The following is a 27306-nucleotide window of genomic DNA, read 5'->3' as shown; positions in this document are numbered from 1 at the left end:
TATCCCTCCCCTAGACCGGAAGGTTCCTGAGAGCAGGGGCTTTGATTTGTTCTCAGAGTGACGCAGCTCCAAGACCACAGCATCAACAGTCGGCATCAACAGTAGCTGTGAAGACTGGAACACATGAACGAACGAATGAATGAATGAATGAATGAGCGAGCCACAGCAGAAGTGTTTTTCCTTTGGTGATAGACTTACTAAATAAAAAACCCTGCTTTTACCACAGCAGTGGGACATGGAGGAGAGGGAATCTGCGCCAATATCTCACCAGCTCTGGGGTTGAGTTTTTCTACCTGTAAAATAGAGTGGTCAGGCCCCATGACTCCCCCAAGACTCTCATGTGCTGCTGGTAGAGATGTAGACCACCATTGCCAGTACAAAAATACCATGAAGGGACGCTCAAGACCCTGGAAGTACAATCAACCACCCTCTTTGGGGTGTGTGTCCAAAGGAACGTATGTGAAGAGATATTACACACTGTGTCCATCACAGCTCTGGGTGCCATGGGTGCAATCAAGCAGCCGTCAGCTGACGCGTGGGTAAGGGATGGACAGCACACAGGTACGATGGGCTATCACTCTGCCATAAAGAAGAACCCGTGACATCCGTTATTCACTCTGGTCCAGCCACTAAAGACATCAGTCAGTACAGGGACCAGAGAGGTGGCTTAGTGGTTAAGATCACTTGCTGCTTTTCCAGAGGACCTGAGTTCAGTTCCCAGAACCCACGTAAAAGTTCGCAACCATCTGTAACTCCAGCTCCAAGGGATCCAGTGCCCTCTTCATGGTCTCTGAAGGCACCATGCACACACATGGCAAAAGACATACATGTAAACAAAGCAAGCACACACAAAAAAATATTTAAAAATTTTTAAAAATCAGTATGGAGTTTCCTCAAAACACTAAAGACAGAAGCAGCATATGGCCTAGGTGTACTACTCCTGCATGGGCACCCAAGGGACCTGAAATCACATCACAGAGACCAACACATCTGCATTTAGAAGCCCCCCTACCCCAGGCTGAAGTGGAGCAGCCTTCATCTATGAAAGTCTCCAGACGACGTTAAGAAACAGTCTTTGTCGTGCTCCGTGAAATGAGTCAGGCATGGACGGACACACAGACACTGCACCATCTCACAGATCTGCAAAATATCATAGATCCTTGGAGTGGCCAAAGGCTGGACTCTGGAGCAGAGTGTAGAATGGTGGTTCTGAGGGCCGGGGGGGGGGGGGGCGTGTGGAATTGAGGCCATACTGGTCAAAGCAGGAGAAACCTAAGCTGAAGAGATCATTGGAGCAGTGCTTATGATAAAATTAGCATGGGAAATTCTGAGAGTGTATTTTAACTATTCTTACATCAAAACCTAAGTCCGTCTACCAATACATATGTTGAATAACTTGGCGTGGTTGGCGTGGGCCAGTGGGATGGTTCCAGTGGGTAAAGGGGTCTGCCACCAAGCCCGATGACCTCAGCTTCAGCTCCGGAATCCACATACTGGAGGGAGAGAAGTGACTCCGGCAAGTTGTCTTCCGACCTCACACAGGCACCATGGCACACGAGCAGCCGGACAAAAATATAAATGCATGTATAAAAGAGCAGTTTGGCTTACTTGTCTGAGAGGGTACACGTTTGTTTTGTATGTGTTGGAGGTAGCAGTGTGGAGGGCATGAGGTCCTTGTGTGCACAGGCGAGCGCTAGGGAAGCCAGAAATGTTAAGCACGCAGACTTGTCTCTTCAGCAGAAGGGATGTGTACTGTTTTCCAGCTGGAAAGCGGCACGGGATGTAGTTAAAAGCCTGGTGACTGGCCTTTCGGCCGTGGTAGCCATCTTTCAGTAACTCGCCAAAATGACAAACACAAAGGGAAAGAGGAGGGGCACTCGCTATATGTTCTCTAGGCCCTTTAGGAAACATGGAGTTGTTCCTTTGGCCACGTACATGCGAATCTACAAGAAGGGCGATATTGTAGACATCAAGGGAATGGGCACTGTTCAAAAAGGAATGCCCCATAAATGTTACCATGGCAAAACCGGAAGAGTCTACAATGTCACCCAGCATGCTGTGGGCATCATTGTAAACAAGCAAGTTAAGGGCAAGATTCTTGCCAAGAGAATTAATGTGCGGATTGAACACATCAAGCACTCGAAGAGCAGAGACAGCTTCTTGAAGCGGGTGAAGGAGAACGACCAGAAGAAAAAGGAAGCCAAAGAGAAGGGCACCTGGGTTCAGCTGAAGCGCCAGCCTGCTCCACCCAGAGAAGCACACTTTGTGAGGACTAACGGGAAGGAGCCTGAGCTGCTGGAGCCTATTCCCTACGAATTTATGGCCTGATGTACAAAAAGAAATAAAAGACCTGGACTGTAAAGGTTTTTTCTTAAAAAAAAAAAAAAAAAAAAAAAAAAAAAAAAAAAAGCCTGGTGACTGGTATTACCTGTAGCGCCAGGTCTCACCTGATTCCCCAGAACTATTAGGTTGATCCCTGACTCTTCCTGCCTGGACCTTTATCCTTAGCATTGCCTCTCCGTCAGCAGATGTCCTCCACAGGGAAGAGGTCAAATGTACTTTGCCAAAGACTTATCCTGAGGAAGGAGTTTTGATGTAGTCAAAGCCTTACACTTTATTATGACAATTGTTCCTGGGAAATCTCCAAAGCTGTTCCGTGTTTAAATATGTCAAAAATAAACTCCCCGGGGTCAGCCTCGAAACCTTTGAAACCACACAGCTAAGTCAGACAGAACTGGATTTTCTTCTTGCCTCGCATGGACCGTTCACTATTCTGCTGGCTTTGGGCTTTGCCGAGACCCACACACAGCAGGGCCGGCACGTGGAGCCACACCGACCTTGAACTTGTGGTCCTTGAGACTTGTTCCCCCTGGTGCTGGGATGACTGCCAGGTCTAGTTGTACACGGATATTTTGAAATATTGTATTAGAAATCATAAATGTGTATAATTTTAATTCCTGTATTTTAAAATTAGTAAAGAAACAAAGATTTATCTATTTAAAAAGAAATGACTTAGGAAGGAGCCCCAACAGCTTTCTGAAGTCTTGAGGCTCCAGGCAGATTTGATGTGGGATCCCCAGTTCATCAGCTAAAATGGGGGCCAGGTTCCTGAGAAAGAGCCCTAGAGCAGTGGTTCTCAACTTGTGGGTCGTGACCCCCTTTGAGGGTCAAAGGAGCCCCTCACAGAGGTTGACTAAGACCATCCAAAACCAAAGATATTAATATTATGATTCATAACAGTAGCAAAATTACACTTCTGAAGTAGCAACAAAAATAATGTTATGGTCGGGGGTCAGCACAACTTGAAGAACTGTATTAAAAGGTCACTGCATTAGGAAGGTTAAGACCTACTGCCCTAGAGTGAGGCTGTCGGCCATTTGCTGGCATCTGCCCTATACTGAAGCCTTACCCTCCAGCAGCTGACACAGCGTCCTCATTTGAAAACAGGTCTTCACAGGTAATGGAATTCAGGTGGAGGCATAAGGTGACTGTGAATGTTTCCCCATAAAACAAAAAACCTGACACAGAGCCTCCTGGGACTTTGTGGCGGCAGCCCGAAACCAGTGCGATCTGGATCCCAGCGAAGAAAATCGTGCCGCCCCTCTGAGACCACCAGCACTCCATCCAGAACCCCCAGAGAGCGGCTGTGGACCAGAGCTGACCCTGGTCTCCCCGTGAGGGCAGTGAGGTCCCGTGCCCTCCCACATGGGAACCCTCACGTGCAGATCTTGGAGGGTTATCATCATATCGTGCTGCCCTTCTGAGACCACCAGCGCTCCATCCAGAACCCCCAGAGAGCGGCTGTGGACCGGAGCTGACCCTGGTCTCCCTGTGCGGGCAGTGAGGTCCCGTGTCCTCCCGCACTGGAACCCTCATGTGCAGATCTTGGAGGGTTATCATCATACATGGAGACTCATCATACTACTGTGTTACATCCAAAGGAACTAACAAGTCACTGAGGTTTAAAACAACCCGAGAGGAAAGACTCAGCACAGGTGTTAGCCGACAGGATGAGAGAAGGAAGGTCCGTGGCCCTCTCTGGATTCTGCTTCCCTAGCAGCTGGAAGTGAAGGATTGACTGTCATCGCAGAAAAGGCAGTATTTTACGATGCAATTCACAATTTGCTCTCCCCAAATCAAAAGGAGAGAAGCTACCTTCCTCTCCTGGTGGCTGAGTCAGAAGGTAAGATATGGGCTAGTGTTTGACTTTGGGGGGTTCCTTGGGCCCACACCCTGCTGATGTGCTTTCATGGCAGCCATTTCCGCACACCTTCCCTGAAATCAAACACAGGCCTGAGGTGAGTGGTGAGCTCCTGTAATCTTTCAGATATCAGGTGCGGCGAGTGGAGCCACCCAGTCCTGCCCCGTGAGTCCTCCTTGCTCCACCCCACAAATCCCAGAGCCTCACTCCACATGGGCCAATGAGGGGACGGAAGATAGCCAGGCCTACCAGCGGTAAAATGGGGGCCTCTAAACCCCATGCCTTGTCCTCGTTGCCTCTTGTCAGCCTTCTCCTCTGCTTCCCATACCACCAACCTTCACTAGACAATCGAGACAGGCATCAGAGCCCAGAGACGGACACGGTCAGGACATAAAGCAGGAGTCAGCTTTGGGCTTCAGTGCTGGCCCCAGCTTGGCCACCATCATGGCACAAGAGGAACACCATGATTGTGATGTGTTTTGGTGGGTGGTGTGGATAGTTCCTCTGCAGCCTTCTTTGATACTTTTGGTCTTTATTTCTATGAAATGAGACAATTAAAATGGATTTTACACACACACAGAACAAACAACCATGAGAAGGAAAGCTAGTTTCCAAGACCAGAGCTCCAGGGACCTCGCCTTTCCTCCCACACTCTACACTAAGGTTGGTATCGTGAGGCAGTTGAACGTGGTCCAAGTAGGGCAGGGGAAATGGGTACATATTCCATTGAGGACTTCAGGGTTCCTTCCCAGCAACTGATAACAGCAATGGGACTGGGTAGAGGATCAGCAGAAAAAAAAAATCAAAGAGCCAAACTGCCTGGTGGAACCTAAGTGGTGTGTATAAGACACTTCAGCCAACAACAGCTGGATTCAGCTCTCCAAGACAGACCCTACAGAGATGAGACCACAGAACACACATCAACAAAATAAAAATAACATAAATCTCCCAAATTAGTAGGGTCAAACTGGGAATTAGCAACAAACAATGGGGGGGGGGCTAATAAACACATGGTGTATTAAACCCTCAACTTCTAAGCAATTCATGAAGTGTAAAGGGTGTTTCAAAAGAAACTCAAAAATATATAGAACTAAATATACGTGAAAACACATTTCATTTCAAAACTTGTGGGGCTCAGCTGAAGCAGGAGTGAGATAGTTTAACAGCATTAATGTATATTAGAAATTAGGAAATTCTCAAACCAATAACTGATTCACTCATAAAAGTTCAATAGGGCCAGGCATGATGGTGCACATCTTTAATCCCGGTGCTCAGGAGACAGAGGCAGGCAGGTCTCTGGGAGTTGAGGTGGTCATTCTGGCTGCATAGTGAGTTCCAAGCCAGTCAGAGCACAAAAAGATCAATAATACTGACAAGCCTATATTAAAACTAACAAAACTTAAAAGAGATTAAGACCCAAGTAGCTGATACAACTAATACAGCAACAGACATCACTACAGACCCTACAATCACTAAAGGAGCTGAGAAAATTACTTGTTTTGGCTCATGATGAAGTCAGATAAGAAAGAACAGACCAATTTCCTCACCTCCCAACACAATCTTTAGCAGCCAGAAACTCCCTCTGATCTCTGAAACTGGAGGCGCTGTCCCTTCAGACCCCTGTCGGCTGCCTTGACTATCTCAGCAAGCCTCCTCTTGTACTATCTTTCTTTATTATCCTGGCTAGTCACTGTCAACCTGACACAAGCCAGAGTCATCAGAGGACGGAGCCTCCGCTGAGAAAATGCCTCCATAAGACCTGGCCATAAGGCATTTTCTTAATGAGTGGTTGATTGGGCTGGGCTCAGCTCATTGTGGGTGGTGCCACCCCTGGGTTCACGTTCCTGGGTTCAATAAAAAAGTAGGCTGAGCAAGCCATGAGGAGCAAGCCAGGAAGCAGTGTCCTCACCCTCCTACCCCACCCATCTCATGGCCTCTGCCATCAGCTCCTGCCTTCAGGTTCCTACCCTGTTTGAGTTCTTGCCTTCACTGCCTTTGATGATGAACTTTTATATGGTGAGTGAAATAAACCCTCCCCAAGATGCTTTTGGACATGGTGTTTTACACAGCAATAGTATCCCTAAATAAGACGTCTATTTTTTTAAAGATCTATTTTATTTTTATTTATGTATATGTATGTATGTCTCTGTAAGTACGTATATGCACATGTCTTGAAGGGCAAAAGAAGGTGTAAAATACCCTGGAACTGGAGTTCTAGGCAGTTGTGAGCTGGGAACAGGACTCGGTCCCCTGCAAGAGTAGCCATTGCTCTTAACTGCTGAGCCGTCTATGCGGCCCCAACATCTGGTTTGTTGGAGCCACAGCATGTAAGGGCTGCCATTGATGATAAAAACCTCCAAATACAAAGCACAGAGTGGTGTCTTCTACAGCTGGGCAAAGCAGAGGAAATCCCTATACCACCTCACTGAAGTGTGGTGGGATACTCAGGAAGCAGGGAGTCCCTTGCACCCAGTATTGATCACCATACTGTGCTGTATTATCAGTTATGACTGTTCATCTCTTCCTGTGACTGACAGATCAACTACACTACAAGGGTGTGTGCGTAAGGAAAAAAGCATCAGCATAGGGCTAAGAGTTACCTGAAGATCCAGGCACTCACAATGGCTCTTGGGGCATTTATTCTGTTCACGGAAATCTGAGTAGTGGCTCTGATCCGGACAGGGTTAAGTCCAAATACAAGGGCTGTGTGGCAGTTTGTTTTGGTGATGCCCCCCCAGCACCCCCACCACCCCTACTCATTCTCTCTCTTTCTCTCTCTCTCTCTCTCTCTCTCTCTCTCTCTCTCTCTCTCTCTCTCTCTCACACACACACACACACACACACACACTTATTTTCTCTTGCAGCCATAAAGCAACTGATTCATATTCTTCTGAAGACTTAATCTATGATAAGCTCAAATGACAATGGCTACTTCCCATGTAACCCTCCTCTGTTAACTATGTAATATGGGGGCCATTGGATTGTGGGCCACGCAGGAGAGGCCCAGACGCTGTCAACTATGGTACATTAGCAGAGTACATGGAGGGATGGGGCAGCCTCCAGTGACTTAGGACCTTCTATTCGACTTGCTTTTAGTGTCCTCTGGTCTTGTCTTCTCCCAGACCTGTGTCACTTACTCTTTGGTGTGATAAGGGACTTCTAATGTACTGAGAAACCTGTTCTAACAGGAAAATGCAAACTCCTGACACGTGCAGGGTGGGCTTTCAACGTGAGCCGTCACAACTCATTCACTCAAGCCCAAGGACAAGCCGTGCTGAGAGAAGGGGCGCCTTCCAGAAGCAAGGGCTGGTAACTCATCAAGCACCAAACACTGAGAAAATAGTGGGGCAAACCCGTAGGCTGAGCTAAGTTGCCCACCTCCTGAAACGGGCTGTTGAGTTGAGAACTGGCGCCCAGGGATAGGACCAACAGGTGACTCCATGTGCAACAATCCACACCAGCAGTTCCTGACCTCGAATCTGCACCAACTGGTGTCAATGGTTTTGCATAAGAGGTTGCTTGTGTTGGCAGCGGCTCCAAGGGGGGAAATCTAGGAGGATGGTGGGGAAAGGCACCGCTAACATGCAAGAGTGGGGGTGCCTTTGTCGCTGTGAAGCACAGAAAGTTCTAAGGTCATTTCATCCCACACCCCAAGGGCCAGAGGCTTTAGCAACAGGCAGCTCCAAGTACAGGGGTAAGAAGGATGCTCTTCCTGCTGGCTCTGCCTCAGTGCAATGGGCAGAGCACTAAACGCTGGTACTCGCATCCACCATGCCTACGCAGGAGTCCAGGGAAGGCTTGGGCTGTGTCCACCCTTGGGAGTTCAGGTGCTGATTTGTCCCCCATTCTTCAAGTCTTCAGGTCTCTCTGAAAGCAAAAACAGAGGTCACCATTTTCCCCCTGCAAGCCATGCCTTGGATACTGTGACTCCGTGGGCACCTATTTTTTCCATTAAATGTTATCAATGGTCACTGGCGGGCTGGGTCTCTGAGGGAGGATGCTGCTAGCTCTGGATGGCTCCCATCTATAAAGACCTCTACACTCTTCATTTCTGCCTAAGATGGTCCCCAAACTGTTAGGAGATTGTCCCCAGACTGCTAGGTCTCAGCTGCATGCTCCTAAGGCCTAACATAAGACAGAACAGTTTTGTTCTGCCCTTGCTAGATAAGGAAACGTGAAGGGCTGAACGAAGATGATGGAGTGGAGACTTCCGGGCCGACAGGTGGGACAGTGTGCAGGGGTGGCAGGACTCCTGGGAGAGCCTCCAGTGAGACAAATCAAAACTGAAAATCCTCCTACAGAAGGAAGGGGCTTCTGGCTCTTCCTTGAGCCGCTTGGAAAGAGATTGAAAAATGGGTGTGTCTGTCAGGTGACGTCTCCTGCAGGTCCTCAGTGGTCAGAGGCAGCTGATGGCTAAGATACCCCGACAGAGGCAGCTGATGGTTAAGGTGCCCGAGCGGCCCTCAGAAACCCTAGCCAGCCACCATAGCGAAAACCCTCTGAGAACAGACCCTTCCAGAAACTGCCAGGCCTTTTCCTGATTGCCAAGGACACTTGGTACACCAGCCGTCCTAAAATGATGTTCAAAACATGAAGATTACCTGGTCCCTACCCCAGATCCCCAGCGAGACTGACAGGAAGAGGGTCCTGGGGGTCTTCAGTTTTAGAAAACAGCCAAGGGTTTGAACCCCAGAATCCCATTAATCAAGTATGTTGGTACACGCCTGTTATTCCAACATTGGGAGGTAGAGGCAGGAGAATCAGAAATTCAAGGTCATTCTCAGCTACACAATGAGTTAGAGGCCAATCCGGGTTTCATAAGACCCTGTGTCAAATACCACAGACACACACACACACACCATACAGTACAACCTTTATAAAGGTTTTGGAAGCCCATGGGTGAGTGCTGGAGACTGGAGGGCAGGAAGGGACTTGGCTCTCCCTTGGGACGATAGGAAGGTCTTTGGAACTGAACAGAGATGTGGCCGCACATATTAGCGCGTCAAATGCCATAGAATTGATGCCTTTTCAAAGTTTGTCTGTAACATAATTTCACCCCTATTAAGTCAGGAGAAAATGTTTTTGACACTGGGCTAGAGGGTGGCGTGAGGCCAATCTGTGATCAAGTTATTGAGCATTTGCTTAGTGCTTGGTCCCTAGCTGGGCCTAGCCTTCCTGCAGCCTTTCCCACTCGGAGGAAGAGGGGTTGTGCACACCTGGCGCTCATCACAGCAAGGCCTGTGTCTATCGGGACATCTCTTTGCCTGGTGCCCAGGAGTCTCAGTTCCCTGGCGTCTTCCTCTTGCTGACCAGGGTCCCCTGTAGGCCTGCCCTGCTTCCCTCTCCCTGAAGCAAAGATACTCAGACCCTTCTTGCTTAAGAACTCTGCTCCATAGCCAGGCGGTGGTGGCACACGACTTTAATCCCAGTACCTGGAAGGTAGAGGCAGGCGGATCTCTGTGAGTTCGAGACCAACCTGGTCTACAGCGTGAGTTCCAGGACAGGGTCCAAAGCTACAGAGAAAAACCAAAAGAAAGAAAAAGAACTCTGTTCCACTCTGACTCTCAGCAAAGCATCAAAAGCAGGGGCAATTGGAGAGGGGGCTCACCTGGCTCTACCTCATCTAGATGCAACCCACCTACCCTCTCCTCCCTGCACACATAGCACCCTAAACATACCCCCATTCCAAGAGGACACCTCATCCACTGGTCAGTTTTTCCCCTGCTGAGTCAAGCAGGTTCACGCTTCCTGTCCCTCCCCTGTGTGCCTGGATAACACCCATGGGATTAGCTGTGCTCTAGGACTGATACCCAGAGACACCGAATCAATGCAGAATCAACATCCTTTCCATCCCCCTCCCTGGCTCCCCGTGGCAGAGCTGTGGTCACACTGAGTGCAGGGAACACTTGAGCTGGAGAGTCACTCCACCCACCTCCCTCTGGGGCACCACACCCACCTCCAGCTGCTCATGAATCCAATCCAGGAAGGCGGTGATGCGGGTGTAGACCCCAGGCTTGTTTACCTCAGCACAGCCAATGCCAAAGCTTGTGGCGCCCACCAGCTTCCACAGTCTCCTCTCCTGGCACACCAGGGGGCCCCCACTGTCTCCCTGGAGAGCAGAAGGAGGCAAAAGGCTAGGGGATTGAGCAGCTACGCTGTGCTGATGACACAGACTTCCCTTTTCAATTGCCAGTGGGTGACACCATGTGCACACCTCTCCCTGAGCACTTCTAGAATGGATTCTGCTATTCTCAAGAGGTGGCTCCTTGCCTGTGTGGGAAGGTGTCCCCCTCCAGCTGTGTCTCCCTCTGGATCTCAAATGCTAAACTAGGAAGGTCAAGCGTGGCCTGTGTAGCTCATAGAGCTGGAAGAGGAAAGGTCTGGATGAGAGGGAACTAATTCTGTGGCCACAGGTGGCACTGAGTCTCACCCCCTGTGGCTTTTGGAAACCCGGACCCATCAGCTCACACCGGCTTGCTGCTCTGGTTGGCTCCCTACACCCTTAGGCTGGAGAGGAGTTGGGAAGACAACGCCCCATTTCCTGGAAGACTGGGAGCCTGGGTAAACACAGGCCGGGCCACCAGGAAAGCCACAGGCATCTTAAGCAAATCTCTTCCTTGTGCCATGTAAATTTGCTTTTTGTTCAGTCACAGGGAAGCTGGCAGTGGCCTGTCCCATGGGCTGGGTCACTATACTGGGCCCCTGCCTGCTGCCCCGGCCCCCGGGGTAACTGGCAGTCCTTTACCTGGCAGCTGTCCACACCGCCCTTCAGATAGCCTGCACAGAGCATGGACGGGGAGATGATGCCGCCGTATACGTCCCTGTGGTTGCAGATCTTGTTGGAAATTAACGGGACAGCCGCGTGGTTCAGGACAGGGGAGGCGTCACCTGCCTCAAAGCAATGAAGAAACGAGTAGTGAGGAGTCTGGCTTAGAAAGCAGGGACACAGAGACAGGAGAAGGTGGGGCAAGGGCCATGCCCCCTGACAGTCTGTAGCTGGAACAGCAGACTGTGGTGGAGCAGATGGGGCCCGGAGAGCCCCTACTGAGTGGGCCGTGTGTTCTCACCTCCATGTCAGGGCCCCTTACTCCCCTAAGAGATTCAAAGTGGAAGAAGTAGACAGGCGTTTCTTTCCACAGCCAGCCACACCCTTGACCCACCCTGGCCAATCCCCATTACAAAAGGGAAACTGAGGCTCCTGAAGGCCACACATATCTGGACAGAGATGTATGTGGTCAGCAGAAATGCGCCCCTCCAAATATAGGTATGGGCCTTGGATCTGTGGACATGCCACCAACCAGGGAGGCACTCAAGGGTACAGGTGTGAGACAGCCTTGATGATGTGGGCATTCATAAGAACTACAAGGGCTTAGCAGAGACTCGGAGAGGGCAACACCAGAGGAGCAGGGTGTAGCAACAGATCAGCGTATTGGCCTTGAAACTGAGGATGAGGCCACCAGCCCAGAAGTGTAGAAGCAAAGGTCAGGGGGCAGCTGTCATCAGCCCCAGCGACCCCTGAGCCTGGTTGGTCAGAGCTGTAACTGGAAGGGTAACAAACACAAGCTGGGCACTGAATCCCAGAGTTTGAGAAGCTGAGGCAGGAGGATAGCTGTGAAGTCCATGGCTAGCCTGGGCTACATAGTGAGTTCCTGGACAGTCTGGGCTGCAGTGAGTCCCTGAATGAATATGTCTCCCAGGGGAAACATTGACTTCCTGCATGGGTTAATTCCAAGCCTCTTCTTATTTGTCTGACTGTAACCAAGACACATGACCCTCTTTGGACCAGCCTCTGCAGAGGCCGCTGAAGTACAATCTCGAGAGTAGGTCAGCTTGCATGTAGGGCAGGCTCTAAATCCAACAACTGATGTCATGGAAACAGGGATCAAGGAACTGAGGAGATGGGTCAGTCAGTAAAGTGATGGGTTCAATACCCCAAACCAGAACCCACACTGGGGAGGGGAAAGAAAACTCAGCCATCCAAACATTGGAACTGCAGGAACACATCAGCCAGCCAAGGAACCTGAGAATGGCTAGAGCCACCAGACGCTGGGGAGATGCCGGATCAGACCCCACCTCGGGCCTGCGGACACCTCCACCTCAGGCTTTAGAACTGAGGACTTGCCTCTGCACTTTTGAGCTTTTGGAGTCATCCAGGCCTTGGTAGTTTGCTACAGTTTCTAGTGAAAGCAGGTTGGCCTGAGCCTAGAAAATGCACCAAGGAAAGCCATTGCTGGGAACCCTGAGCCTTGAGACCAAGTCAGGACTGTCTCTCTTTTTTTTTTTAATATTTATTTATTATATATACAATATTCTGTCTGTGTGCATGTTTGCAGGCCAGAAGAGGGCACCAGACCTCTTTACAGATGGTTGTGAGCCACCATGTCGTTGCTGGGAATTGAACTCAGGACCTTTGGAAGAGCAGGCAATGCTCTTAACCACTGAGCCATCTCTCCAGCCCAGTCAGCACTGTCTCTTGACGCAAGGGACACAGACGTCTCTGGTAGGTCTGTGACCACGGCTGACAGTACTACCATTCCCAGCACCATCGAGGCTCCTGGGTAGCACCTTCTATTCTGTACTCCCAGGAGAAAACAGCTCACCCTGCCAGCTCTTACAGACATCAGCTCTTTACCCTGTACCCTACACGCTGGATAAAGCTTGGGGGTCATCAAGGTGTACTTTATACACTTGTTGCAGCTTAAAAAGAGACAGGAAGGGGGTGGCTGAAGTCCTCTCTGTGGACCAGTACCCACACTTTTCCCTCACAGCCCATTTCTCTCCAGTGAAGCCTCACAGCGTCATGCCGTCCGAAGATAGGCAACATCACGGTGGCCCATGGTTACTTAGCAGACCGTTGTCATGAACAGTTGGTCTGCACTAACCCTGGGCTGGGACCTCCAAGCATCCTCACAGGACATTACAGCAGGACACTGGAGGGTCCCTACCAGACCACTGACCTCCATCCTCCGTGGCCCCCCATCCTGATGTCCAGCACAGTTTCCCATCAGGAAAGTTCTCTTCCGAGTTGGGCAGACAGACAGGCTGGATGGTCTCTGTTAGAATGGGAACAAGGATGTGAAGTTGTTGCAGCCACCGTCCCAGAAATCAGCTGACTTTGGGTTCAGGTCTCCTAACCCTTGGCCATTGAAGGCAGCTGGCTCAGAGCTGAGGCCCCACCCACTCATCCCCCAGAGTCTATAAAACTCGAGGGTAGTGCTAGACTGTGGTGTGAGCCCAGAGCCCAGCTGCAAACGCTGGCTGTAAAAACCCGGACAGTAGATGGTTCAGGCTTACGGGCTATGTGATCACAAGTCGTCACTGTTGCTGGAACCATAAGAGATGTAAACAAAAGGGGCTGGTGGATTTATGACAAGATTTCATTGCTCAAATGTGCATTGAGTCACACTTGGCCTTTGGCTCTAGTTGGCCACTCCTGGTCCAGACTTTGAATGTATATAGAGAACAGCACTCTGGGGATGTTCCTGCTGTCCCTGGTGTTTGTGTGACAGCAGGCTGGCCTGTACCTAGGCTGTGCCACTGAGGCCATAGCAAAACCAAGTGACTACATGTGCCCAGGGCTTTCATGTAAGCAGCTCTTGAGATGCCCCTCCCCAAGCCCACATGGTGATAACAGAAAAGTGGGGAGAGGCCGGGCGGTGGCAGTGCACATGCCTTTCATCACTTGGGAGGCAGAGGCGGATGGATCTCTGTGAGTTTGAGGATAGTCTGGTCTACAGAGCGAGTTCCAGGACAGACAGCCAGGACTACTACACAAAGAAAGAGAAACCCTGTCTTGAAAATCAAAAGAACAAAAAGGAAGGAAGGGAAGGGAAGCTTAGAACCTTCCAGATGCTGGAGGAAGAGGTAGACTCCTGCCACACCTTCAAGCTGCCCCAGGCTGGGACCCAGCAAGCTCCTTCCACTGGAGCTGCTCTACAAGAGACTCCACGTAGCAAACAGCAGGACAGGAACAGGAATGTGCTGTCTGCTCTGGTCCCTAAGGGCAGGTGACTCTCTTCCACCACCTAGAGGCACCAGCTGGCCTGGCCTGGAAAAGCTCTTACATGCAGCTGGCACCAGACCCAGAGACCAGATTAGAATCAGGAAGGCTATGAAGGCACGAAACTTGGACTGGGAAGATGGCTCAGTTGACAAAGTGCTTTCCTTGAAGGCCTGAGTTTGATCTCTGAAACCCATGTGAAAGGCCAGATGTAAAGGCATTGAGCCTGTTACCCAGTGCTAGGGAGGTAGAGACAGAAAGGTCCCTGGGGCTCATGGGCCAGTCAGCCTCCTAGGTGACTCTAGACCAGTGAGAGACCTTATTTCCCCCACTCCCTGCCAAAAGCAAGTGGAAGGTCCCTGAGGAACAACAGTCAAGGTCATTGTTAGTGTTTGCCTATGGCCTCCATGTGCATGCACACACATGTTCACACATGCATACACACACACACACAGCTTCAGTGAGCAAAGAAAATGCACTGATGTCAGCACCCAGCTGAATCAAACATTGGGATTTTCTGGCAAGGATAGTAAAGCAGCCATTATAATGATGCTTCAACAAGCGTCAACCAATTCTATTGAAACAAATGAAAAGCAACGTCTAGCATGGAAGCCAAGACATACTGCAGAAGCTCAGACACACTGCAGGAGCCCAGACATACCATCAAATGTGAGCGGCTCAGCCAGTTTCATGAGGGCGATGTCATTGCCTAGCCGCTTCGGCTTGTATTTGCTGTGATAGATGATCTTCTCCACCAGATGGGAGGGCACGGGGCTGTCCATCAGGGACACAAGACCCACCTGGATGGTCCAGGACTTGGGGTGGTACAGGCTGAAATGCACAGACCGAGAGGTGGAGCTCAGGGCACACCCAGTCATGCTGAGCTCTGGTGTCCCGAGAGCCCAGGGAGATGGCGAGAGATGTCACCAGGTGGGAGATGGCCTAATATCCTGCACATCTGTGCCCCGCATTGACCACATTCCCAAGTCCTGCAGGAGCCCAGAACACACCCCATGTACACCCCAGACAAGCCATTCTCTCCACACCACCCAAGAAATGCGCATTTGAGAGCTGGGCTCAGCTTTGCTCCCGGCAGAGGCTGTCCGGCCTTTCTCCACTGGACAGTAACCAAAATAGGAGATGAAAAGATAGAGAATCTGGGATGCTTTCTGTGACTTCCTTGCCATCTGAACACCTACCAGACCCAGCTTGGTGGGGGCGCTGTGTTTTCTGGGTGCCCTGCACTTCCACCCCATGGTACCCTGCTGTGCCATAACATAGATGGCAGTAATGAGCTACAGGAAGGCCTGGGAGGCTTAAGGTTTCTTTCTGCCCCGATCTTCCTCCTTTTTCTACCTTTCCTGTGCCAGCCCAGCTCATGTCACTCCCACAGAAAGCGATCCACTGTGAGGACTGGCATTCACGCCTACACGTGACTCTATGGTGTCTGGCTTTCTGCCTTCCTGTCTGCCCTCAGGCCCAGACCACCCCATCTCTATCTGACCCAAGACTAGATAAGGCCCTGAGAAGAGCAGAACCCACAATAGCAGGCCCAGGTACTCACTCGTAAACACAGTGCGCAGCGGTGACGATCCACAGAGGGGTGATGACGGAGCCCCCACACAGGTGGTACCCCTGGAACTGGAGGCTGACCTGCCAGGGCCACTGGGCAAGCGAGGACATGTTTCCACCCACAATGCGAGGGCTGTAGCCGGTTCTCAGGCCACAGGCTACAGAAGGAGAACAAAGGCTTATGGGTAATGCCGTCAGCACCCTGAACCCCCTACCTGGCACTATTCCAATTCCCTACCCACCAAAAGGTCAGGCACACATGGGGTCAGGCACACAAAAGACTCAAAAGTATGTGGGGTTTGTGGGAGGCTTTGGGAAGGGCTGTTGCAGAGAACAGGCATGCTCACCCTGCCCATCAATGACCTCTTGGTGCCTAGTCCCACACTGGCATCTAGGGGAGGGGGTCTTAGTTGTTCCCGAAGGGAGGCCATGACTCCACAAGGCCAGGCTTCCATGTGGCTCCCCACCTATTTAGACACTTACCCGAGCACCTCAAGGTGACCACACGTCCCGAGGCACAGCCTTCCCTGCAGCGGAAAGAAAAGTTCGTGGACAGCCAACAAATGGCTGTTGGCAGAGCAGGGGTCACACACACCAGACTAGGGGCCTGGGTGTCCAGAGGAAAGCCTGGCTACAGGGCACCTGCAGCATTTTCTCCCTGCTTCAGCCTGGGCTCCAGTTGAGATGTCTCAGGTCTGGATACCTGACTGTTGCTAAGGGAACCTGGTTTTTCTTTATCAGAGTTTTGGGGTTATGGGGTTATGGGGTGGCAGGGGTGGGGGTAACAAATGTAAAAACACTTTGTAAAGGATGCTGTTTAACTTCCTCTTCCCTTCCCTGCTTGCTTACACACACGCGTGCACACACACAAACACAGGCACACACACAAACACATACATGCACACACATGCATGCACACACATGCACACACACGCAACACACACATGCTCACACACACATGCGCGCACACACACAAACATGCACACACACGTTCCCCACTGTGAGGCAGGCCCAGACCTGGCTTGATGACACACCTGCCTATCACCGGGTGTCACTGTTGCTCTTTTATTGCACTTCTTACCCCCACCAACACCACACACACAGAATCTTGCTTTCCAGGGTTGGAGGTTCACCCCTGCACCCCAGCTTATACACCACCATTCTAACCATAGCAGTGAGCTCCACCCTTCCCCCTCATGGAGCGCTGTGACTCAGCACCCATGCAGACAGCTGTAGCACCTACCTCACCGCTTACCTCAAGTACACAGAGTGGTGCAACGTGGTCACCTTGTCATCTGGCAAGAGGTGATTGATGGACACAAAGTCGCCCTGGAACTGCTCCTCAAGTGCGTCCACTCTGAGGTGGTCCGAGCTTACATAGCTGCAGGCACATGGAAACCCAGACCCAAAAGTCACAGTGACTCCGAAATATCAGTCACCCTACACACGCTCACAAGGTTACCAGCATCACACTTGGGAGACCTCACTTGGTTACCCCCAAAACCATCAAAGGCTGCATTTTGCTGAGGAAATACATACACCTTAGCCCAGCATTCCAGGCTGGCTGTGGCCTGAGGGCTAGCTTGCTGTCCCACAGTCCACCAGCCTGGCTGGCCCACCCACCCAGCTCCAGTCACAAAGAAAGACCACTTCCTGCCACGGTTAGGAAGTCCCCACCCACCCCTCTCTGGTGCACTTGGTTTGGCTGGAGTCAAGGCTCAGGGGAGGAAGCTAAATGTCTAACTCCTGGGGACCAGGAGTTAGGGGAGTATGAGAGACTGTTCCACCTTGTCTAGCCCTGTTGTGGAAGGCAGTGACTGGAGGACCCTGGGAGCAAGCAAATGGGCTCAGTGTCAGGAGACAGGCATATACATCCACGGTGCAGAAGAGAAATATGAGGAGACCAGAACAGGGTAGAATAGTTTAGCATATACCCAGAAATAGAAAAGGAAAAAAAAGTAGCATTGGAGGAGTCCCCAAGGAAGGTGGGGAGACAAAGTGTTCTGCAGGTGGCTAACTCCTCACTAACCTGGCAGTTTGTCACACAGGATGCCGTTCAATTGCTATTAAGTGCCTCAGCCACTCGTGTAAGTACAGTGCAATGTTCAGCCAAGCATGGGTTTGAAGAAAACGCTGTCAAGATATTTTCCAGGCAGGGGAGGCTGCAGCAGGCCGCCTTGGTGTAAAGGAGTTGGCTTTTGCTGGGATGTCAGGTGATGGGGAAGGTGGGCAGGGTGATGAGTGGGGTCTCATGAAATGCGGAAGGAGCCTAAGTGTCACAGATGGAGCCCACAGATCGCCTCAGAGCAACAGCCACCCCCACCACAGCCATGATCACTCCTACTCCCTAGTGAACGCTGAGCTTCCTCGGTCTTTTAAGGCTGGTGCTGACACTGTCCATTCTAAGGGAGGAGACCGGGCAAGTTCCGTAACACTGCCCGGAATCTGCAACAATTTTTGAGCCAACTAGCTTGACTGTCTGATTTTGGTTTGGGTTTGGGTTTGTTGGTTTGTTTGTTTTTTGCTTGCCTGCTGCTATTCCAGATATGAGAGATAGATGTAGCAGAGGAGAGGGAGCTGCTAAGGAGAGAGGAGGGAGGAATAAGCAAGAGCGTAGAATCAAGTCGGAGAGGCCGGGGCAAGGGGCTGGTGCTGCTCTCACGGTCTGGGAGAAAGGGTACAGGGACAACTTGTGTCCCTCCCATACTCTCAGGGGAGAAATGGAGGCTAGGGTGGGATTTAGAACCAGGAGCTGTCCGCCCTGTCAAGTGGCTCCCATGTGCCTGAAGACCTGAAGTTCCTATCCAGGGTCCACAAGGGATGCAGAGGACTTGAGCAGGGTGTGCCCAGCATTATGGCAAAGGCCTGGGATTGGGAAGGGGAAATATTCCAGAGAGAAGAAAGGGACTGAGAAAGAGATTGACAGGAAACAGAGATACCTGATGGGAAAACTGGGCTGTTTGGTGTGTGTGTGTGTGTGCGCGCGCGCGCGCACGCGCGCGCGCATGTCTGCATGCATACATGAGTGTGTTTTGTCCTGTTTGAATATCCTCCTTTTATCTAAGGAATAAACCCACATAACTCTCAACATTGTCTCTGAGTGACCCTTGCAACTGTCGTTGGATTTTAGTTGCATCTTGTTTGGGAACCCAGGAAGGCATGGTGTACAGAGGAGGCATGGCTGCAGGACCTCAGCTGTGGGGCACTAGGATCCCACTGGCTTCGATCCTCCACAGATGGTTGTAGTCACGTAGTTTTGAGGACCTCACTTTCTTAGTTACAAACTAGGATGCACTTCCGGGTGCGCCTGTTGGTCTTTGCTCAGTTCCTAGATGCACGTGAAAACTTAGGAACCTGCCTATGGTTAAGCTGGGACCTACAGGACTGAGAAGTTAAGAGGGAATGGAACCCTGAGAAACAAGGTAGGGATCAGGAGGAACAACCATAAAAGAGAGGGAGCCCCCAGTTGAGTAAAAGCGTGTCGTTGCAGTGTGGACAGCCAGTAGCTAACTCCCAACCCTGAAGATGGGAAGACACTGTCTCAGATGGTCCCCTAAGGCTACGGGTGTTTCTAAATAATGGTATCTTAGGGGCTCTTGAGGATGTGTGTGCAGACGTGCATGTGACCAGCGTGACCATGTGCAACAAGGTTCCAACATCTGCTCTTTACGCTGCAAAGCACCGAACCAGAAGTTCTGGGCTTAGAACCTGCTTTCTGTTATTTTTATTTTTTTAAGGTTTGCATGTTTTGTTTGGTTGTTTTTTGTTTGTTTGTTTGTTTGATTGATTGATTCATTCATTCATTGGTTTTGAATCAGAAACTTACTATTCAGCTCAAGCCAGTCCCAAACTCTCCATGTAGCCCAGGCTGTCCTAGAATGCACATTGTTCCTGCCTCTGCCTCCCCAGTGCAGGGATTGCATGTGTGCCACCATGCCTAGTTGTTGCAATGCGGGAACGGAACCCATGGCTTTGTTTATATTAGGCCAGTACTCTACCAGCTGAGCCCAGGCCCGAGGAAGTCAATTGCTTTTGCATCTAAAGTCCTGGCCTAGCCCTGAGAAGTCCCTTTACACACAATGTTCTGTGTGACCCAGAGTCACCTGGCTGCTAGAGGTTTGTCTTGCTCCCTGTGAAGGAAGACAGGGCCAAGTGCCACAAAGTTGCCACAAGAGTGAAGTGTGGCATGTTGAAGCCTCCAGACAGCTCTTGACTGTCCAGTAGCAGTCTGTCCTCATTCTGTCCTCCTTGCCCTTTGGCCTTGACTCACCTGGGAAACCCCAGCTGGGCACATGCAACCTTGGCGTAGTGGCTTTTCCAGTCATCAGAGCACATGGTCCTCCAGGCTGCAGCCGTGAACACCTGCAGCGCGGCTCTCTGGCCACTCACCCGCACTGGGGATTGGGGAGATGGGCAGTGAGGACCAGTGCAGGCTGAGGCTGGGCAGAGACTGACGACAACCCCACTCACTCCACACACCTCCTCTTCCAATCTGACCGGCTCTCCCAGAGCTCCTCCCAGACAAGATGCTGCAGTTCCCACGGCCTGCACCCTGAGACCTCCACAGCCTGTCTAGTCCCCCAGGTGAATGCAAACACACAGAGTAACACTCCCAGGACCTAGCTAGGCACATCCCAGCTGAGGACAGGGCAGGACAATGGCTACGCCTTGGATTCATCTCAGAGACAAGAAGGGAAAGCTGGGCTGTGGTCACTCTCTGTGACTTCCATCAGTGACTGGGCACAACTCACCGCATCGGTACTCATCCTCCCCATCCTTGCAGTCAGAGACCCCGTCGCACCGAGCTGTCAGTTCGATGCACTTGAAAGACGAATGGCACCTGTACTTCCCAGAGCAGTCGAAGTGGACTGAGAAGGGGAGGAAAATGTGACCACTAGCAAGCGGCCCCTTGGGTGTGTGGCACTGATATCTGTGCACCTGCCACATGGCCTTGAACTTCCCCGTCAATAATGAGACCTGCGTTGGAACTGCATCCCTGGCAGCAGCCCTGTTTCCTTCAGCCCTGTTTCTGGCCTGAACTCCAAGGGGTGGGACTGTTGCAGTCATGGTATTACTACTTCCAGGAAGCACAAATCAGGGTGCATTCGGACTCTAAGGGTTCAAAGTCAGGAGCAAAACTGCATGGCGGTGGCCAACACACCATGCCAGCTCAGCAAGAGTCCCAGCTGAGACCTTTCAACCACGCTGCTTCCTTTTACTCTGAGCCTGAAGCCAATCAATTGTGGAACGCACGGCTGAGCAGGAGGCAGTTTGTGCTGCCCTGTGCTGCAGTTACTTCAAGGAGAAAATGAGAAACTAGATACTCGAAGGGAGCACCTTCCTACCTATGACCCACTTTTCCAAAAGCCCCGCATACCTCCTTATAAAAATAGCCAAGGAGTGTGGTATGACTTGAATGGAAGTCTTTGTTCCACCCCATGCTCCCCCTTCCCATCCCAGAGTCCTGTTTCATCAGCTGCCTTTGAGTAATTCTAACTGTGCAGGGACCCTAGTGGCAGAGCCCGGAGCACAGCCAACAGCCCCTGCCAGTCCCCACACTGGCTTGACATTCACGCGGGCAGATGAATCCCATAACCATCAAATCAAAAGGACATCAGCCACCAGTAATTAAGGCCAGGCAACAGCAAGTACAGTCGGGGTGGGGGTGGCGGGACTCATGCAAGTTTAAATGCCAGAGGGGTATTCGAGCACCTACTAAATAATGGACGGTACTCACTGCCCAGGCCGATGGCCAGCGCCAGTATCAAGGCAATGATCCCAATGACGATGACCGGAAAAAACTTCAAGGGCAGCAGGGACAAGATCTGCGCAGCCACCGCGTCTGCATCTGAACCAGAGGAGTTGGGGAGGGTGGGCGCCGAGGAGCACCGACTTTGAGTAGCATAGAACTTAGAGCTAGCCTTGTGTCCCCTCTCCCCTCTGTGCAGAGAAAGTGCCAACCCAAAGACAGCTCTTCATTAGATGAATGGCCATGTTGTCTAAGTCAGCCTCACCCTTCCAGCTACGCCCTAGCTCTCCGTCCCAGCTTAGGAGACATTGTTGTGGGTTGAAAGGTATCCTCCAAAGGAGCCTAATCCCCGACAGCCAAGAATGGGATCTTACTTGGCGGCCACAGAGGGCACAAGTTAAGATGAAGTCCTTAGAACAGGCACTAATCTTGTGCAACTGGTGTCCTCGGGAAGGAGGAAATTCCAACACAAATACGGACGTGCATAGAAGAGAGACGACAAGAAGAGAAGAGAGGAACAGATATCCACGTGAAGATGAAGGCCGAGGAGAGAGTGACATGTCCACTATTCAAGGAGCCCCAAAGGCTGTTGGCCAAAGGTCACTGTCTACACAAGGCCTGGAAGGTCCTGTGTGCATCCATGGGAACAAGGTCTTACTGACATCGGGGGTTTTCGTGCTTCCAGCCCCTACAAAGGAGGCAAGGAGACTCTGTTGACTGAGCCACCTGGCTGTGACATTTTGTCCCAACAACCCTGGAGAATAGTTGAAGTCAGTCCCAGGTCCCAAGGATGTATCCAGAGAGGGTAGTGTGACTTGTAGATTTTACACCATATGCTTGAAGCAAGAAGGGCGCTGGGCTCTCTTAAATTATCCCAAGCTGGTCTTTTCCCGGAAATAAACAAAAAATGGACCTAAATTCATCCTGACATCACAATGACTTTGCTGGTACCTCACCCATGGGTGCTCGCAGTGGAAGGGGCCACGGGCTTCTCACACGGTCCAGGGGTGGGACACATCCACTTCCCAATTAATGAGATGGGAGCTGTATCTACACAGCTTAAAGAAGACGTAGATTTTGACCCAATAATGTCACTTCTGGGGATGTATCCTAAATGCTGCCATGGGTGTACGCAGATGTCTGTCTCTACACACCCCGTGGAGGGTGCCATTCCTGAAACTGGCAAACAGGAAGCAGCCTGAGCAGCCGATGAAAGGCAGCAGGAAACCCGCAGCCTAGCTGTGGTGCCTGTGGGATGGACCTCCTAGGGGTCTTTTCCAATTTCACAAACCCACTCCTCCCTCCCTGACCTTCGTACTCTGTAATCATCCAGATGGCTTAAAAGGAATCCTTAGGGGCTCCTGGATGCCCATTGTTCAGAGCTACAGCTGGAATTGTCCTTCCCTCCCCCTCCCCCATCCCCAGGGGTCATCACCCTCACTGCTCCTGAGCTGGCCTCTCCAGACCAGCAAGCCACAGAAGGCTCTCAGCACAAAGACCCCATAGAAACAGGCATCAGGGGGAAAATGCCTTAACTAGTAGGCATGTGATTTGAGGAACCAATGTCCCTTCTTTTGGTGGCTACAGCACTCATTTTAACCAGGCACTTAAACTTTGGTGACATATAGCTTGCCTGAATTGTCTGCGGGGGCTGTGGCCACTGTTTCTAAGGACTTCCTGGAGGGCTAGAGTTTTCTTAGCCAGCATTTGCCCTCCTTCTGAATGACTCAGAACCAATGTGAAGCTTGGGTCTTTGAAAACCTCCAAGAAGGGATGAAAACAAACAAACAAAACCCCAGTCTCCAGGGACTTAGCAAGCACTGGTAACAAAGGGGCTCCTCCCGAGCGCCCTCCAATTCTTGTGGTTTTGCAAGATAAGGAACCAGAGGTGTTGGGCTCCTAAAGTGAAAATACCCAGGGCAGGTGGGAGACAGCAAAGTCACAGAGTGCTCGGCTAGTGTGTGTAAGACCTGGTTCAACCTCCAGAACATAAGAGAGAGAAGGAAAGGGGAAGAAAAAAAGACAGAGAGGGAGGTGGGAGAGAAAAGAAAGAGTGAGAGAGTGCACAAAGAGATTCCCAGTCTCCCCACTCCCCCTCAACACACACAGGCACGCAGGGACCCTGACCACATACACCCTTCTGCACAAGGCCCGCATCGCCAAGCCACCTACCTGGTGTCACAGGACTTATTTTCAAATCATCCAAGCCGAAGAGCGATCTGAAGGAGAAGGGGGCTTCGGCCGCTGGAGGATCATTCTCCCCCATAGTGACTATCTCAGGGCCTCTGGGGTTGGCTTCCGGCTCCACCTCCACCTGCTTAGCCAGGAGTATGTGAGATTGGTCCCTGCGGGAAGTGTGGGCACCAGGGGTGCCTCTGTCCCATTTGAAATCCTTTCAGTCAGACAGGAAGCCCACTCCCTGGGGCTTTGTCCCAAACACCGGTCTACTGAGAACACAACTTTCCCTGGGCCGCGGTCAATAGCAGAGTGGCTTCTAGAGTTGATAAAAGGGCGGAATTTTGATTCCTCTCCAGTAACAACGATGGCGCCCTCTGCATAGCCAATCTTAAAACCAATCAAGTGACACTTTTAAAGATAAGTCCCTTGGCCAGACAGAAGCCCTCGGTCATTCTTCTTAGAAGACCGTAACTATCCGAGCAATTTTTAAGGTCGTTCGCCTCTGTTTTCTAACATTTTGATTTTTCTTTCTAGCCATAGGATTTACCTGTCATAGACATAAGATGTTCTGTGACTCAATTTGTGTAGGTAACATGAGAGAAAGGGCACGATCGCACTGTTAGTAGCTTCCCACAAACACTATCCTCTCCTGGCTCACGCAAGCATGACCTGATTGAAAACGAAAGTATCCGAGCCCTGGGGACCTGGGCCACCCAGCCAAGCAAGGAGTGGCTGGGAGCCTCTGCCTCAGGCCAAACCCACACAGGGCTCTGGTTCCTACAGTAGAGACATTTCCAGAGAGGGCTGAACAAGCACAGATATGTAGGGTGCTCCCAGGCGAGTCCTCGGCCAGTCCTCCTGAGTGCACAGCCAGGGTGTGTAGGAATCTGCTTCCGTCAAGGCTGAGGTTGACAGAAGCCCTCGGAAGGCTGGGGAGCTCCAATAAGGAACCTGTGTCACCACCTTCCTGGCTACCTGTTGTGTTTGTCCGTATCCCAAATGGAGCTACACAGCATTAAAAACGAACCTTGTTTCTCACAACATTTGTAAACTCTAAGCTTTCTGGAAAATAGGCTCTAGGGATATATCACCCCCCAAGCAGGCCTTGGTTGGCAGGTCCCACATGGGAAAGCTGAGAAGTAGCTCAGAGCACATCCTGGAAATGTCCCCTCCCCTGGGCCCCTCACTTACTATTTCTGGAGCCGCCATCATTTGAAGCAGTAATAATTTCCTTTCTCATTATAAACATGAGCAGGAGGGTAAGCAGCTGGCAGAGGGGAGTCCAGCAGGAAACTATTGCCACCGAGTCACTCAGCCTTGTCGACTCTGTTACCGAGGCCAGCGGCATCACTGTGGCGCCTCTGTAACTCGAGCTGGAGGTGGCGATCAGGTGGCCCTGGTGGTATGGCCACAGAGATGGAGAGAACAGCTTGCAACTGAGCAGAGCCAGAACTACAGGGGTGTCTCAGAAGAACGGAGGACCCAAGGACACTCCTTTTGTTAAGATGACCAAAGGGCCACTCCCAATGCCAAGCAGACAGCCCCATGGAAGGGCAGGTCAGCACTCGGCTGGGCAGTGCCATCCACTCAAGTGACTGAACCTCAGGTTTAGTCCTCAGCTGTTCTGAGGACAAAAGACAGAGATTAAACCATTTACTTGTAAAATTTTGATGTCATTGTTTTTAACAGCTGAGTAGTACTCCACTGTGTAAATGTACCACAATTTCCTTATTCATTTCCAGTTGAGGGACATCTTGGCTGTTTCCAGTTTCTGGCTATTATGAATAAAGCAGCTATGATAACCCATGTTTGGTTTATATCCATGAGAGGCCTGCCTTCCTCTGAATAGAAATGGAGGAGGGGTGGCATAAAGGGGGGGGGCTGAGTGGAGAGGAAGGAGGGGAAACAGTGGTCAGGTTGTAAAATAAATAAATAAATGGATGGATAACTAAAAGACAGGGACTGCCTGATGTGGTTTTTAGTTTCAGCATGCAGGAAGTAGGAACAGGTGGATCTCTGTGAGTTCAAGACCAGCCTGGTTTGCAGAGTGAGTTCCAGGACAGCCAGGGCTACACAGAAAAACCCTGTCTTGAAAAAATCACAAAGGAAAGAAAGAAAGAGAAAGAAAGAAAGAAAGAAAGAAAGAAAGAAAGAAAGAAAGAAAGAAAGAGAGTCAGAGACTAAAGTCTTCCGTGCTTACAGGTCCTTCCTTACCTCTGACTACGTTTCTGATCCCATTTATTGAGATGGTGATAGGAGACTTGGTTCTTCAAGCTTTCTTTTCTTTCTCCTAACTGAGCATCTTAGATGGTTTTCTAGAACGTTCTGTCATAACCCCCGCAATGACCAGGATCATGAGGGGCTGATTGTGAACCTAAATGGTTGGACAGTGCTGAGCAGACCACAGATAATCAAAAGCCAACAGGCGGCAAAGCAGAGGTCAAACAGGTCTCCCAGCATCCTCAGCACCTCTCGCACCGAGCAAGCGAGTTCTCTGTGGCAATTGTTGGAGAACTATCCATCAGGAGGGCTTCCTTCCTCTGTCTGGCCTGAAAGACAACTTGTTAAGGTGTATGAGGAAAGAGTAAACAAGCTAGAGGATTTCCTGGCTGGCAAGAATGAACTTCCTCCTCCCTCTTCTCTCCTTCCTCCCTTTCTTCCTCCCTTCCTCCCTCCCTCCTTCCTTCCTTTGTTTTGTTCTTGTTTGCTTGCTTCCTTTTGTTTTCCAAGTCAAGGTCTCATTGTGTAGCCCAGGCTAGCCTCAAACTCTGCTGCCCCAGCCTCAAATTCTGGGATTACAGAGAAATGAGTAGGAACATTTCACAGCTTGATGTATTATAGATATAAACATATTTGCTCAAAATTATTATTTGGAAAAGAAAAATATCATATTTGAATAGAGCTATTTATCAGACCCCATGTTAACTTTTTTCTCCTCTTAGTAATGTGGAATGAAGCCCCTTGGCGCACACACCACACAAAGCCTCACCTGTGTTGAAGATTTTATAGACTGACTAGAACCTTACAGGGTACAGTGTGTGTGTGTGTGTGTGTGTGTGTGTGTGTGTGTATGTGTGTGTGTGTATGTGTGTTGGAATGTTGCAGGTCAAAACCCAAATTGTCTTGACCTATCTTTAATCCCGTCATGGTCATTTATCACTTGCCTCTTTGTTGGACCTAAAGTTCTTTCAGCTAACAAGTAAAGCCCTTGGGGTGTATTCGCTTAGCAGACCAGACCACTGGCTTCTACCAACCCTAAAGCTAAGAATGCCCTCAGATAGCATCTGAGACATAGGTGAGCGATGTCTCGCTTTCCTGCCTCCCATCTGTCTGATGTCCCTGGCGAGGTGTCTGAAAATGCCTTCCTTTAGACTGCCTTTTGTTCTGTGACTATAAAAGTTTGTGTAACGTTTCCACAGTGAAGCGTTGCCATTCAGGGCAACTAGAACCCATGGACCCACGAGACTCCCCAATAAATCACAATGAACTATCTCTTAATTCCCTTTGGAGCCAGAGATGAGCTCGGCCTTGATGGCAGCAAACTTTGTCTATTTCTAACCCCCAAATTCAAGATAAGGAAATTGATTGAGAAATTCCTCTTGAGTC

General features: G+C 50.6%; 2 protein-coding genes across 2 annotated transcripts; one reads left to right on the top strand and one right to left on the bottom strand.

Annotated features, from left to right (window-relative positions):
- The first annotated feature begins 1813 nt into the window (after positions 1 to 1813).
- LOC130862237 (60S ribosomal protein L21) lies at positions 1814 to 2343 on the top strand. Its single transcript, XM_057751747.1, has one exon. It carries the CDS (start codon positions 1846 to 1848, stop codon positions 2326 to 2328), a length of 483 nt encoding a protein of 160 aa, XP_057607730.1. The 5' UTR covers positions 1814 to 1845; the 3' UTR covers positions 2329 to 2343.
- A 5093-nt stretch (positions 2344 to 7436) lies between these two features.
- On the bottom strand, positions 7437 to 23851 carry Tmprss3 (transmembrane serine protease 3). The gene is made up of 12 exons (XM_057751496.1): positions 23695 to 23851; positions 21511 to 21621; positions 20525 to 20641; positions 20044 to 20167; positions 17029 to 17154; positions 16257 to 16300; positions 15766 to 15931; positions 14863 to 15032; positions 13159 to 13254; positions 10947 to 11089; positions 10158 to 10310; positions 7437 to 8068 (listed from the first exon to the last, which is right to left on the bottom strand). The coding sequence occupies exons 1-12, from the start codon at positions 23786 to 23788 to the stop codon at positions 8051 to 8053; spliced, it is 1362 nt and encodes a 453-aa protein (XP_057607479.1). The 5' UTR covers positions 23789 to 23851; the 3' UTR covers positions 7437 to 8050.
- Positions 23852 to 27306: the final 3455 nt, after the last annotated feature.

The sequence above is a fragment of the Chionomys nivalis genome, chromosome 19 (genome assembly GCF_950005125.1).
Source record: "Chionomys nivalis chromosome 19, mChiNiv1.1, whole genome shotgun sequence".
NCBI classification, from domain to species: Eukaryota; Metazoa; Chordata; class Mammalia; order Rodentia; family Cricetidae; genus Chionomys; species Chionomys nivalis.
This window is presented reverse-complemented; position numbering and strand designations above follow the sequence as displayed.

What these genes read in the sequence shown, in the direction of transcription:
- LOC130862237 (XM_057751747.1), top strand. Translation starts at nt 1,846, where the DNA reads ATGACAAACACAAAGGGAAAGAGGAGGGGCACTCGCTATATGTTCTCT.
- Tmprss3 (XM_057751496.1), bottom strand. Translation starts at nt 23,788, where the DNA reads ATGGGGGAGAATGATCCTCCAGCGGCCGAAGCCCCCTTCTCCTTCAGA. An exon ending in GCTGGCCATCGGCCTGGGCA is followed by an intron (nt 20,642 to 21,510) that starts GTGAGTACCGTC and finishes TCCCCTTCTCAG; the next exon opens with TCCACTTCGACTGCTCTGGG. An exon ending in GGAGGATGAGTACCGATGCG is followed by an intron (nt 20,168 to 20,524) that starts GTGAGTTGTGCC and finishes CCCAATCCCCAG; the next exon opens with TGCGGGTGAGTGGCCAGAGA.